Genomic DNA, 15,595 nt, shown 5'->3' with positions numbered 1-15,595 from the left:
TTGCGACTCTTTAGGGTCCATCTTCTTTCAGATCGACAGGATCTGATTTTCTGGTGCCAGGGGCTCCTGAAAATACTGAATTTAGGGGCATTCTGGGAGTGTAGGGTAGCAGCTAATGGGCTACTTACCCTTGGGGTTACTACACCCCATATATGACTACTTCCTGTGGGAAGTGGGCATAACCCTGTCCCAGAGTTCCTAAATCTGCCATCATCAAGATGGCAGACTTAAATTTCGTGCCCACATCAGGCAGCTCACTTTAGGGGTGAAACTGACCTGAATGGTGAACATGCCTTTCTGACTACTAATTTTCCCGCCTGTCCATGTGCCAAATGGTACAGTTTAGGGAAAGTACACTGGTGCTGGGGCCTGGTTAGCAGGGTCCCAGCACACTTTCAAGTCATAACTTAGCATCAGCAAAGGCAAAAAGTCAGGGGGTAACCATGCCAAGGAGGCATTTCCTTACATCTTTCCTCTACACCGGGATTGGCGAGGCAATTAACCAAATACGACTGCTCGTTATGAGCGTCTGATGTCTGCTTGTTGCTCGACATCACTGAACATTTACTGTAGTGTACACTACGCGCATAGGCTAGAGACCAATTACATTTGCAGGGGATTGCTTTCTCTGTCCTGATATTGAGTATACAAGCGGGATACTAACTGATATGCAATGAATAATTCTGGCCAGTTGTTCACAAACTCCTTTTAACCATTTATTAAGACTCTCCATAGACATTCTCTACATGTACAGATGAATGGAGGGTTGTGAATCTTAATGCACATTGCCTTATCATTAAAAAGAGTATATTTAAAGTATATACATTACCCCTAGATTTGTATCACATACTGTCATCTTGACCCTTCATCCTATTTAGGGTGCAATGTGTGTGTAATAATTTTTTGTTTATAAACATATGTTTTTTTTTTTGTACCTGTATAGGTATCACACCAGTCCTATGGTACGCTTGTTCCCGTGAAGCCTTATCCTTACTCAGGGAGGGTAAAAGCAGTGTTGCTTTAGCTGTTTTTTCTTATCTACTCTGGGCATGGTAACACTTTGACCACTGAGTGCCACGCCACCTTAAAGATGAATCCTCTTTACTGAATGTGTTTGATCCGGAGTTTAGGGTGATCTTTTTAATGTGTTCCTTTTCTCCACAGGCTTTCTTTCACGCTATACATTTCATTTATAACCTTGTTATAAGTAAGTGACTTTCTTTTCTTGCACACACATTTTCAGACACACTGAAGTCTTTTCAAGAAGCTGAGGAGAAGCGTTTTTGTTATTTGGTCCTGATGATGTGCCACTAGATCCCTATGGACTCTATAGATGTGAAACATGTCGAACTATTGTGATCGTTGAAGATAATCTCTTCCCCCTTCAATGTGTTCTGTTGGCAGAGTGGTTGGGCATTAGCTCTGTTTCACCCCCTAACCTTCTTTTAACCTTGACGAAGACCCTTCGCTGGTCAAGAAATTGTGTTTTTTTTGGAGGGTTCTCGAGCCAATTTTATCCTCCTTTTCCCTTTTCTACTTTTTTTCTGTGTGTAGGTTTGAATTCATTCCTACTTTCTTTACACCACGGCGCGGATCCCCAATTAAGAACTCAGGCAGAGTGCCCCCTTGTGGTGGGCCCATCAGACATTACAGCGTTGGTCTGACAAGGAGCAAGCCCTATGATGAAGCATGACATCCATCAGATGTGTAAGGGCATTTGCTTCTAGATTTAGAAGTGTCTTGTGGAGTTCATTATATATTTTTCAGGAACAGTGTACTCTTATGTATTGTATCATTATTAGGGAGTCTGTACACTGGACCATTAATCTCCCTGTCCCTCTTTTATTGTGAACCTTGAAAAGTTCGGCACCAATTAGTGTGAACATGCTACTGTGGACTTCACGCCCTTGGATCTGCCATGCTCATCTACTGTTCTTGTTCACTCCCTGTGCTTCATGCTAAAGTCCATCTCGACAGGACCAGGACTTTTTTCCTTCACCAGGTAGGCTTTTAATTCCTTTACAAAGAGCTAATCACGCCTACTTGAGATGGGAAAGCCCAGTAAGCATCTGTTTGTGGCATGTAGTGCTGTAGATTCACATGCTATGCATACCCCTGTCATCTAGTGTTAGGTCCAGATGAGTGCATGTTGTTTTTCTTCGAAGAAGTCTCTCTAGTCACAAGGTAAAGTGACTCCTTCTCTCAGTGATAACGCACAGGGGCATCAACTAACACGGAAGTCCTATTAGGCTGGGCTCAGAGAGCGGTGTGCCTGTTGGGTAACACAAATTGTGCTATTTCCACTGAGCGCAGAAAGTCTATACTCATGCGAATGGACCCTAAATTAGTAGACTTGGCATCGTCATAAGCGCGTCCGGCAGCCGAAGGTCTCCTTTTTGGCTCGTCCTTCTTTAATGAAATGGCTAAATTTTGTTCTACCTTTTCCACCCTTGATAAGACTCAGTTGTCCCTCAAAAAAGTTTTTAGAAGAGGCCTTTTTATCAGGGCTGGGCGTTATGGCGGACGAATGCCCGGCCGAGGTAGTTTTGTCAGTCCCCAAAACTATTACCAGAGAGGTAGAGGTAACTGGTCCGGAGACCAAGCAGATACCACGTTCTATCCTTCCCGCCCCCGAGGAGGGAGGTCCAGATTCCGCAAGGGACACCGCAGAGGTCAACAAGGAGCTATTAAAGACTCCTCCTTTACCGGTAAGCATTATTCACCATTCACAAGTTATGCTTGGGGGAAGAGTGAGACTGTTTGTGGAAAATGGAAAGAGATCTCTGGGGATCCTTGGGTTATTCAGACTGTGACAGGTTTTCACCTGGAATTTATCAGCACCCCGATTCAATTATCCCCTCCTGTAAATATGAGTTTTTCCCCAAAAAATCTGAATTTTATAGATCTAGAGGTGCAAGCTTTATTAAACAAAGGAGCAGTAACTTAATCAACCCCTCACCCTTCCGGGTTCTGCAATCCCATCTTTGTAGTAGACACGAAGGGAGGAGGTAATCAACTGGTGTTGAACTTAAAAGACTTCAATTCTTGGATAGTGTACAGACACTTCAAGATGGAAGGGATTCACATGTTGAGAGATATCCTTTTAGAAGGAGACTGGATGGTACGATTAGATCTAAAGGATGCATACCTCTCAATTCCGATTTTTGCCCCTCACAGGAGATTCCTTCAATTTCAGTTTAAGGGTCATTGGATGGAGTTTACGGCTCTCCTGTTCGGCCTGTCTTCGGCTCCATGGTGTTTCACAAAACTATTGAGACCAGTGGTGGAATGGCTGAGAACCAAGGGTGTTCGTCTTATCATACATCTGGACGACATCTTATTGATGGCGCAAGACTCCCTGACTTTGCTGACGCATTTGAATTGGACAATCAGTCTGTTACAAGATTTAGGTTTCCTTATCAATGCGCAGAAGTCATTGTTGAAACCATCCCAAGTGATAGAGTTTTTGGGTTTCAAGATCGATTCGATTCACTCGCAATTGATTCTTCCTGCGTTAAAAATTCGCAACATCAAGAGGGAGTTGAGATCAGCTTTACTCAGTCCGACAATCTCTCTAAGGAACATTGCTCATCTGGTGGGCCTGTTAGCCTCATCCATTCAAGCTATTTTTCCTGCCCCCTTGCATTATCGAGCTCTCCAGAGACTGAAGATCCAGTACTTGAGACAGGGTTTGAGCTACTCAGTTTTGATTCCTCTGACCCCAGAGGTCAAGGAAGAGATTCAGTGGTGGCTTCACCACATGGAAGCATGGAATGGCAGGGCCATATTCGGATCTCATCCAGAAATTGTCATAGAATCAGACGCCAGCCAGTGGGGTTTGGGAGCCCGCTGCGGCTCGGTAGTGACAGGGGGACGTTGGTCAATGATGGAACAAGATCTTCATATCAATTGCTTAGAACCTCTAGCGGGGTCCTTTGCGATAAAGAGTTTATCCCCGCTCAAGACAGACTGCTGCATTCTTCTGAGAATGGACAATATTTCGGCAGTACGTTATGTCAACAAGTTGGGAGGAACGAAATCCAGAGTTCTTGCGGAGATAGCCAAGGAATTTTGGCATTACTGTTTGAGTCACAGGTTAGTGGTAATGGCGGAATATCTTCCGGGAGATCAGAACACAGTAGCAGACTGGAACTCCAGATACCTGACGGATCCCAGCGATTGGAGACTGGATCCAATGATTTACCAACAGATAGTCCAGGAATGGGGTTGTTGCGAGATCTCTTTGCGTCTCGCCTCAACACTCGGATCCCGAAGTTCTACAGCTGGAGACCAGACCCACAGGCTATAGTGACAGATGCCTTTTTACAGAATTGGCACCCTGTTCGGAGTTATGCATTCCCTCCATTTCTCTTGATTCCCAGAGTCCTGTCTCAAGTTCGGAGGCAGAAGGCAGATCTGATCCTGTTGACTCCATTGTGGAGGTCTCAGCCTTGGTTCCCTATTGCACTTCAATTAGCATGTGCTCTGCCATTGCTCATTCCTCCTCGTCAGAACCTGTTCTTGAGTCCGGAAGGCCTTCAACATCCCTTGATTGTATTGGGGACTCTAACGTTGATGGCATGGAGGGTTTCAGGTCAAGATGGAAAACCCCAGGACTTTCGCAACAAGCTGAAAGCTATATCAAGCAGGCCTGGGCAACAAGCACCCACAAGATATATGCTTCTGCTTGGCGTAGATGGGATAGTTGGTGCAATGGAAGGGGTATTAATCCCTTGGAGTCAAGTATTGATTTCATTATAATTTTTTTGGCTGAATTAGCTTCTTCTGGTCTGGCCTATAGGACGATGAATAACTTAAGATCGGCAATTTTCTTGGGTCATATACACATTGAGGGTAAACCGGTAGGTGAACATCCACTGGTGTGTAAGCTGTTGAGGGGTATTCGTTTTTCGAACCCACCCCAAGCCAAATATTCTGTTCTTTGGGATGTGAACATTGTGTTAAAATTTTTAGATTCTTGGCCCACTAACAAATACTTATCCCGCAATCAGCTTTCAGCCAAGCTGACTATGTTGCTGTGTTTAGTCTCATGCAAGAGGGTTTCAGATGTTAGAGCATTAGACTTATCGGGTAGGATTTACTCTACGGAAGGTGTTACCTTCAATATTTCCAGGAGAACGAAGACTAATTGCAGGTCAGTATCCTATCCTTGGTTTCCAGACAATTCAAAGTTATGTGTGGTGCAGTGTCTTAAAGATTATGAAGTAGTTACAGAGGAGTTTAGACAAAACATGAATAGGCAAGTCTTAATTGCGTTGCAGAAGCCATTTAAGCCAGTTTCCTTTGCCACTCTTGCGAGATGGATAAAGTGGCTAATGAATGAAGCAGGTATTGATCCCAGTCATTTCGGCGCTCATTCAGTTAGAGGAGCCATGGCGTCAAAATCATTTACTCTAGGTTCTAGTCTGGAGGACATTATGAAAACAGCAGACCGGTCGTCTGAGGGTACTTTTCGGAAGTTTTATTTTAAACCTGTGCTAGATGTGGCCTCTGTTGTTATGAGTCAGCTTTGAACTAGCATAATCCAAGCCTCCGGTCCTGATATAGAATAAAAAAAATTCTAGCTTAGGTGTCAAGAATTTTCAATTCTATTAAGGACACGGAGGCGAGGATTATCCCACCCTATAATGAATAATGGTATTTGTATTTATATGTTTATGAACCCTATTCATTTATACCCTCCCAGTGTGATATATTGGGGATTGAAGTGGAAACTTTGTGGTTGCTGTTTTTCTACCATTATGAGATATTACGTCCTGTATTTATCACTTGTTTCAGGTTCGGATCAGAAGAATTCTGGATGGTTTCATTCCGGTACCTGTGTTTTAAAGGTCCATTTTCTTCCATGAGTAAGAAGCCGACTTGAGGTTCAGTCTGGTTTATTGTTCGTTGGACGTTCCATTCCAGGATGAGATTCCTTATCATCCATTGCAGAAGAAGGTCGTTGGAAAAGAGTTTAAAGTTATTGGTTTGATCAAAGAAAGAGGATATGACGTTTGAGGTTATGGCTTATAAGGACTAAGGTCACATACTGTGATTGGTACATGTGATGCAAGGACTTGAGCATCTTGGGAAATGTAGTTTTTTGTTTATTGTGATTTAATTGGCTGCTGTGAATATTTCAGTAAAGAAAGAGATAGCATAATCCTCGCCTCCGTGTCCTTAATAGAATTGAAAATTCTTGACGCGTAAGCTAGAATTTTTTTTACTGTTACTTATAGAGGAACATTGTTACGTTGCCACTGAACACTAACTGGAGGTACTGTTACTCTCATTTCTATTGATATTCTGATGTTTGTTCGGATTGTAAGGGTACGGCTATATGTCTACTTAATCAATATTACTGCTCGCTACTCTAATTCAAGCATGTGAATCTATGAAAGATCTAATACTGGAGAAGAAAATTAGTTACTTGCCTATAACTGTGGTTCTCATGTATTGGTATCTTTCATAGATTCACATGCGACCTGCCCTCCTCCCCGCAGAGGCTCCACTTCTACATAAGCTCTTAACTTCACACTCGTACTAGAAAATCTGAGGGAACGAGCCTCTGTTGGGTGTGGACGCCTGATTGGCTGAGGTTTAACTTTGGGTCTTTTTGCAAAACGACATGGTTAGACTATAAAAGAACCTAAGGGGGCCCTTGGGGCCTAGTGTATAAAGTGTACTGCTTTGTGTATTTCAGGTTATCGTGAGGCTCCCACCTCGACGACAGGGATGATTCAAGCATGTGAATCTATGAAAGATACCAATACTGGAGAACCACAGTTACAGGTAAGTAACTAATTTTCTTATTACCCCTCCTGCTCCTCTGCCATGACATCTCTATTACAAGAAGTCGAGGCCATTTTTAGTTTCCGAGTCTGATGCAGTTCCAGGTTTGAACACAACGATGATTAGGTGGTAACACAGGGGTAATGAGGTCTTCAACTAACTGTAAATTTTAGTCAAAACTGTACATGCTATTGTGATTATTCAAAGTTCCTAAAATACCCGAGTGAAATACCTTTCATTTGAAGTATTACTTGTAAATCTTGAACCTGTGGTTCTTAAAATAAACCAAGAAAACATATTTTTCTATATAAAAACCTATTGGCCTGGAGTAAGTCTTTGAGTGTGTGTTTCCTCATTTATTGCCTGTGGGTGTACAACAAATGCTTAACACTACCCACTGATAAGCCTACTGCTCGACCACACTACCACAAAATAGAGCATTAGAATTATCTCTTTTTGCCACTATCTTACCTCTCAGGGGATCCCTTGGACTCTGTGCACACTATTTCTTACTTTGAAATAGTATATACAGAGCCAACTTCCTACACGTAGCATCACTTGTACTTCCTTGAGGAATTGGGCTACTCGTGGAGGGCCCGACGGAGGGACGTCCGGGGGTTTCTGTATGAAATCCAGAGTATGCCCTCTGGCCACTACATACAACACCCACCTGTCTGATGTTATGAGTTTCCAACGAAGGAAGTGAGAAGTGATGCGACCCCCGACCTTCGAGCCCCTGGTAGTGTAGGAAGCTGGTATGGCTAGCTGGTCATTGTTTTCTGCTGGTATCTCTTCCCCGTGGTGCTGGTCTTCCCTTTGACGGGTGCCGATATGCCGCGGTAGGTGGTAACCGGTAATGCTGCTGATGTTGGCTGTATTGCTGTCTGGGTCCTGCTGTAGAGGACTGATACTGGGGTCTATGTTGTTGAAAACCCCCTCGAAAGGAGTAATTTTCTCTACCTCTTGCCCTCCGAAAGGGCTGCCTGCGGTATTGCAAGGTACCAAGCGATCTCGCCGTGTCAGTATCTGTTTTGATGGACTGTAGCATGTCGTCAACATGCTTCCCAGATAGACTTTCCCTATCATATGCCATATCTAGAATGCGCCTCTGGACTTCTGGGCGGAAAGATGTAGACTCGAGCCACCCCTGCCTACGCTACACTGCTGCTCCTGCGAGCTGTCGGAATCCTGTTAACAAACTATCCATTGTGCAGTCAATGATTTCCGATGCGATCCGCTCACCCTCTTGCAGCACTTTCCTTGCTTCCACCTTGGCATCCCCAGGTAACAAATCCACGTAAGCTGACATGTCCTCCCACATCTGGCGATCGTACCTCCCTAGTATGGCCAAGGAGTTGGCCGCCTTTACTGTGATCGCCGCCACCGAGGAGAACTTTTTACCAATGTTATCCAACCTCCTCCCATCCTTGTCTGGTGGCACAGCGATAGGTGCCGAAGGGTTCTTTGATTGACATTGTGCAGCCTGGGGTATTACAGAATCCGGCTTTGGTTGCGAAATGAAACAGGCTGGAGTGTTGTCAGCGCCTTGTATTTCTTCTCCAGCTTTGGCATCTGTGAAGGCACTGTGGCTGGGTTCTTCATTGCCTTCAATCCCTCCTGCCAAAGGAAGTCCACTATTGGGATTGCTCTTACTGATTTCCTTGATGGTTCTTTGAAATCATATAAGAAACAATCTGTTTCCTGGGAAATGATAGGCAAGTCGAATCTCTTGGCCGCCCTTTCCATTAAGTTGTGGAAACCCCCGATGTCCTCAGGAGGTGAATCAACTGGTCCTGCTGGCAGCGGTGACGGCTTGGGAATGAGGTAGTCATCCCACTCACTAGGGGCCACCTCAGAAATCTCTCCTCTTTCCTTCTCTTCATCCTTCGAGATATGGTCATCTTGTGGCGATGGAGCCAATGGGACACCTCTGTGCGGTGTTCCTGGGAGGCTGGTAAAAGTGGTCTGCATAGGTGTCCGTTGACTGTAAGGTCTAGATGGAGTTGGCGGTGGGAACCGTCTATAGTAGTCTTTGAGCATACCCTGTAGATCTGTCACCAGAGACCTGGGCATGGGGAAAGAAGATTCCTGCTCCCCGTTGGGTATGAAGAGCCTTCCTGATACATAGTTGAGGAATGATTGCGCTGCTGCTGCCCTTCTTCCTCCTCATCCAAATCTTGGCATTTTACATGCAGCTGAGATGGACTACTGGCTGCACCGAACATTCCCTCATCCTGGGAATAATTGTCCTCATCGTCATCCAGGAGATGCTGCGGGGGATATGGCAAAGACTTTGCTTGGAGACGTATGTCTTGGTAGGATTGATGATGGTCTTTCTCCCATGGTGATAAAAGAAAGAGGGAGGAATCTTGTGGACTCATGCTGTCCTCCGAAATCTCCAGAGGGGGGCATGATGGTCGACGACTGTGTGGACAAATCTTCCATCCCTGCCGCTGACACTGCAGTGTTCGTCGTCGACAGTCCCCTCGTCGACGGGACTCTCGTCGACAGTTGTGCCGTTGACGGATCTGTCGTCGACGGTGGTGGTGTCGTCGTCGACGGGTCTCTCGCCGACGGATCTCTAATCGATGGTTGTCTTGTCGACGATGCAGGTGTGCTCGTCGACGTAGTTTTTCTCATCCTCGCGGACAGGTGCTTCGTCGACGATAGTGCTGTCGTCGACGGGTGGACCATTGCTACTTCCGCTGTTGACGATGTCTTCGTCGATGATGCCTTTTTGAATATTTTAGCAGTTATGATTGTCGTCGATGAAATCGGTGATGATGTTATTATCATTGGAGATACCGCCGTAGTAAACGTTGACGTCATCGTCGTCGCTGTGACCGTCGACGGGGTCGTCGTCGACAAATGTTTTTTGGGAACATCAGAGGAAGGCCTTACCGGATCAGTCGTCGGCGACAGGGACAGAGAGGCACTTTTTGTGGGTGCCTTTTCCCCACAGGCGTTGTAGGCTCTGAACAAAACTTTTTTAGGAGTTTTGCCTGGGTCTCTGATCCGGCAGTAGCAGGCTCTTGGCGCCCCTGTTTCTCCATAGATTTATGTTTTGTCTTTTTAATCACCTTCTTTGGGGGTTCCTCAAACAGTCTTCCCTTCTCTCCAGGACGTTTGAGGGAGCGAGCTGATGCTTCACTCTCATCTGAGGAAGGATTTTCCATGGCCTTCTGTCCCTGGAGCCACAACAGAAGCCTACCATCACGGTCCTTGAGGATTTTCTGACTAAAGGTGCGACAGATTTTACAGTATCTCACCTTGTGGTCAGGATGCAGGAAATAGATACACTTTCTGTGGGGGGTCATCAACGTGAAGTCTCTTCTTGCCACAGCTGCCACAATCCCTAAACAGACCTTTCTTAGTCTGCTGAGACATGTTAGAATGGTAAAAGTGAAATTCTCTGAGAGCAAAATTCCTGTCAGAAAGGTATACCGAGCAGAGCTCAGGGAGACTCCCTTCACACGACGTGCGGTAGAAAATCTGAGGGAAAGAGCCTCTGTTGGGAGTGTTCTAGAAGGTGTGGACGCCTGATTGGCTGAGGTTCACCTTTGGGTCTTTTTGCAAAAACTACATGAATAGACTATAAAAGAACCTAAAGGGGCCCTTGGGGCCTAGTGTATAAAGTGTACTGCTATGTGTATTTCAGTCTACTGTGAGGCTCCCACCTCGACGACGGGGATGATTCAAGCATGTGAATCTATGAAAGATACAATACTGGAGAATCTTCAGTCTGAGGCTGCATCAAAGTGATTACATAGCATAACATATGGCAAGGTCTTGCCAAAGAGTTTAGGAACCACCAGAGGAGACAGGACATATCCCGAAACTAGCACCTCTGGTGCCGAAGCCAGTACCAAACAAGGAAGAACCAGCTAAGCCTGCAGCAAGGCTGTTGAGGCATGCCCTGACATTGGTGGTGGGTTGGGCTGAGGCAAAACTGGGTCAGTGGGCAGAGTGGAAGGACTGTAGGACCTGATGGATCCCTAGGGCAAGAGCACGCACCAGAGGTACACAGAACCATTTTAAAGAGTTGCAGCATAGGTCTCAAACTGTTGCAGAATTGACTATAGCCTAAGACAATAAAGACACATTGGCTCCAGCGCTGGGACTGACTCAAAAGCAGATGTGGAAACTGAAGTCAGGTCACTGCATCACAGACTACATGACTGGGGAGTAATGAATCTCGCTATTACTTCTTATGTTTGGGTTTCAACTGGTCTTTTCATTCCACCCATTAACTACCAGAGAATGGTATGACCTGAACTCAGACCTAAACCTGTTTTTTTCTTCAGTGTCATACACCTTGGCTCCCTGCTCCCTGATTGCTTTCGGATGCATCAGGAAGCAATGGTCTCAAAACTTGCAGTTGAGGCACGGTAAACCAACACTTCACAGGTCCATGACTGACAGAGGCTTCCTGAAAGTACGGCGCAGCTTAAACGCAATCATTTAGAGGGAAAATACCCTTTCATTGTCAGGGTACATTTCTAAAGAGTACGTTAAAACAACCTAAATAGAGGAGTGCAGAAATCCGGATCCACATCAGTAAGTGTGGAAAAAGAGTAAATGTCATCGTACAGGGGTGGCATCATATGGTGCTCCAAGTTGTCACATCAGAGATGGGTCAGCGTCAGGACAGAAACAAACAGCGACATCTGCTGTCTCACAGGAGCTATTGCACCTATTACACATCCATTCTGGCACATGTCGAGATGGGAAATAGTGTTGTATCTGCAGGTATTAGTTTCCATCACAAATTATTTTTCTTTGAAAAAGTGATCGGATATCACCCATGCTAGCAGGACCATTTAGTTATGACAGTCACTTAAGTGATTCAGATTAATCCCACCTGGATATTTGTTAAAACCTTTTTGCTAACAAAGTAGCTAATTGCATCTTCACTGGAGTAAATTATTTTATATTTGCCTTTTGACTTCTTTATATAGTTCTCCTTTCCCTTTATGTTTTATTTATTATTACAAAAACATACATAGGGTGAACATAACAGTTGTTATTTGTAGAAAGAAATACGTTCATAACTGGTTCTCTGTGTTTAAGAAAAATACATTCTTCTGATTTCTTTGGTTTAGCTCTACTTTCATCTGATAGTTCTTACGCTACACCACTGTAGGCATTCTTTGTCATTAGTATTGCTCAACTAGGTCTGTTCTCGCCATTTTAAAACTTTGTTTTTCTCTCCGCTATAACTGCAGCAAAGACTGTTATGAATTTATAGCCTTTTGCTGGGCTCTGCAAGTTCATTCCCAATGCCCAGCACAAAGGTGCAGGTAAAATGGTTTTGACTTACCAAAACCTTTTTAGAGCATACGGCATAGCAATAAATGTATTTGGTACACTACACAGTTTAGGAAGCATTTCTGAAATGTTGCTAAAAGAAAGGAAACATAAAAAGGTAAATGGAAGTGCTTTAGTTATATGCAGGGGCAATGGAATTATGTTGCACGTAAGGACCAAATTATGAGGCGGGTGAATAAATAAAACAAAAAGGGAAAGGTGAGCTATACAAAAGTCAAAAGGAAAACATAAAATAAGTTACTCCTGCCAAAGGGGAAAAAAAAAAACGTAATGAATGGTGTACCCGAACTAGCATACCTCCACTCCACCTTTACACAAATTATCACATTAAACTCAAATTAATCTGAATGTGCTGTAAATACATTTGAATGAATGCATGCAGCGGTTTGCTAGAGCGCATAATAACTAAGAAAACTGGACTAACCACTAATCTTGGCTTCTGGAGCAGCTCGACACAAAGCACTTAAAAGCCTTGTCTGGCGTAGTAAGTGCTATATAAATGAAATAGCTTCAGCAAACTCGTGTGCAGAAACAAGGCATATAGACAAAAGACTTGTGGAAACACTGAGCAGGGAAGTTGCCATATTCGTGGTGATTTAGACAGATATTGTCTGAATGTAGATGACTAGTTGAAAAACTTAAGTTTGAGGTGAGCTGCGCACCCCTCCTGATGGGAGCACTCTAACTATTTGCAACAATTTCACTTCTGAGACTACAAAAGTTCCATTCGGGGTCCAGCTTTTCTCACACGAAAGAGAAGGGCTGTGCACCTGTGAACACGTTAACGCATCATGTTCCTGCGACTCCTCCCTAAAGAACTGCTATGCGCAAACTACAACTTCCAGGGATCACAAAGCAGCACTGATCCATTTGAAGTCCGAGCTTCCCCTCTCTCTGTGGGATTATTCGATGTGTATGCCTGCAGCCAGGGTCTGTGCTGTCCATGTGCACGGTATGTGCGCAAGGATTTAGCCTGAAGCATTAACTTTAGGTTGTGAACGAAAACAGAGTAGGCCAATGTCCTGCACCTTAGACATCTCTCACGTTAAGATCAGGCAGGAAGGTGGTGGGTCAACCTGGTTCCTTGGAATAAAAAATAACAAAAAGCCAGTGCTCATAAAGCCGTTGCTACCTTCTCCTGCATGCAAAGTGCTCCATTACCTCTGATTGAGTTTGCGCTGTATAAAACTTCAAAACGCCATGGAGCGCAAAGGAGAGACATAAAAGAAAAAAAGTTGTTCGCACATACTAAAGTATATGGGCCATCATACAATAATGCATTTAACAGGGTCAGTCTGCAAAGTGGTAACAAAACAGCCTCAAGGACCAACGTAAAGCATTTACTAACTAAATATGTTTTTTTTTTTTTAAAGGCAGGCCTAGGAACGAATGAAAGTGATGGGCATGAGATGGAGCGAGCCCACAGAAATAGATTACAACAGGTCAAAAAGCAGCACTTATGTGCTGCTATGCTCAACCTAAAAACATACTCCTACAGCTCAAAGAAAATGAAAGAACCAATTAGTGAGTAACAGGACCAGAATACTTAATTCTGGAAGCATCATCACTAGTTGGAATCAGATTATGGGTTGTGATGTTACTCTCTGATCCAGTATGTAAAGTCACTAGACTGCTGGCAGAGCTACGATGATATTCCAGTGATAGAATGTGATATTTGCAATTGACCGTAATAAAACAAATTAAATGGGTCTGGTTACAAAATGGACTTTTCAAGCTGAATAGCAATATTAGACACACCTAGTACAGTACAAAACACACCGCCTGATTACAATTGTTAGAAAATGCTGAAGACAAAATCCATGGCTCACCTACCCTGTATGCTCATTTGGTTATTTAATGACAGATGTAAGCTAAGCTTGAAAACTCATATTTAGAATTATTTCCTTTACCATGTGGAGATTGGTAGAGGCACCCAAGTCTAGAGAATAAAGGCATCTCAGGATACAGGAAAGATTCAGAGCATGAGTTACAGGTGTAGAACCTCGAAGTGCACTGGCAAAAAATTATGCAAATTATGTGCTATAAAATGCCAAACAACAATTTACAAAATCTCCAGCAGTGCCAACCTAATACAGACAGGAGCCACAGAGCTACGTGAGTGATTATTCTGTACACAAGAAATGATGGCCATGCAACTTGTTGACAAACTCTCAATTGTTTAGAGACTTACACAAGAAGTATATGATTAGAGTTACATATAAAGATTATCGAACCTATGCAAGAAGACCAATGCAATAAATCAACTTATCTTGGTCCAGAATTCAAGGATTAAACTCTCCACCAGGTATTACCTACATACACAGGTTTTAGGTGTCGGAAAGGAACCAACAGAAGGGAGAAGCAGGAAAAGTGAAGAGGAGAGATACAGAGTTTGTGTATGTGTGATCATAGCATATATCTCCTGCTCTGTAGAAGCATTGAAAGCTGTGCACACAAGATTAAAGATCCAATTTTCAAACATTTGGTGAGTGCAAAACATCTGTGATCAGACTTCAATATGTAGTTTCACAAAGCAAAACCCAGAGGGGGACACCTGTGCACTATTACACGAGATCTGATGTCCCCACTTGCCATAGGGATCAAAAGATGGTGTACAAGTGCCCAACGTTTAATGATAAGCACAGCAGTGCATCATGTACAACATAAGGTGTCACCGAATGTGGTATTTGGTGGCATGAACACTTGCTATTACCCCCCCCCCCCCAACCACCACCAGAGCCTTCCCAAACGCACTCACCATGGTCAGCTCCCGCGTTCTCTTGCCAATTTCCCTCTCCACCTGGTGCAGCTCCAAGCTCAGCTGCTCACTAGAGATCATTCCAGGCCACTTGGGGGCCGGTGGCGGAGGTGGTGGTGGTGGTGGCGGGGGCTGGTTGGCCAGAGCAGAGGCTTCCCTTTGCAGTAGCAGTCTGTTGTTGGCAGCCTAAATGACAGTCAAAAGGCACATACATCTCAGGTGACGGCAATCAGAATGTAAACACAAAGGGGTATGGAAACAGAAGTTGTTGCCATTCAGGGATAAGAGAAAGAATGGAAATGCAATCCCAACTATGTGTTATTTAGCACTGGGTAAGGTCATAAAAGTGACCAAGACACTAGCCTAATACTGTGATGTGAACTACGGGTTTCTTCATGTGAGCCACATCTATTCACTTGCAATTTCATGAATTTAAGTATTGCCAATACAAGTGGCTGTGGATGTGAATAGAGGAGACAAGTGGCTAATTTTGAGGGAGGTGAAAACAACAATATGGGTGTATATATATATTTTTTTAAAAGTTGTCCTGGAACCCTTTGTTTGGCTTTCAAGTATTTCACTGTTCAACTCCTTAGCAGTCACCCCAATGCAATAATAAGTTAGAAAAGGAGTATGGAGCAAATTGAACACACAGTCAGGAGTGCATGAACTTTACAGAAAAGGAAAATGTTACTTACCAGTAGACATCTGTTC

General features: G+C 44.0%; 1 protein-coding gene across 6 annotated transcripts in view; it reads right to left on the bottom strand.

Annotated features, from left to right (window-relative positions):
• Nucleotides 1–15,595, bottom strand: part of RC3H1 (ring finger and CCCH-type domains 1) — a 655,450-nt gene that overhangs the window by 42,017 nt on the left and 597,838 nt on the right. For all 6 annotated transcript variants that reach the window (XM_069231606.1, XM_069231604.1, XM_069231602.1 and 3 more), the window contains one exon: nucleotides 14,882–15,067. In XM_069231606.1, coding sequence (XP_069087707.1) covers nucleotides 14,882–15,067 — 186 coding nt within the window. The remainder of the gene's footprint in view (nucleotides 1–14,881; nucleotides 15,068–15,595) is intronic.

The sequence above is a fragment of the Pleurodeles waltl genome, chromosome 4_2 (assembly GCF_031143425.1).
Source record: "Pleurodeles waltl isolate 20211129_DDA chromosome 4_2, aPleWal1.hap1.20221129, whole genome shotgun sequence".
NCBI lineage: Eukaryota > Metazoa > Chordata > Amphibia > Caudata > Salamandridae > Pleurodeles > Pleurodeles waltl.
The sequence above is the reverse complement of the archived record's forward strand: the minus strand, read 5'-3'. Positions and strand labels throughout refer to the sequence as shown.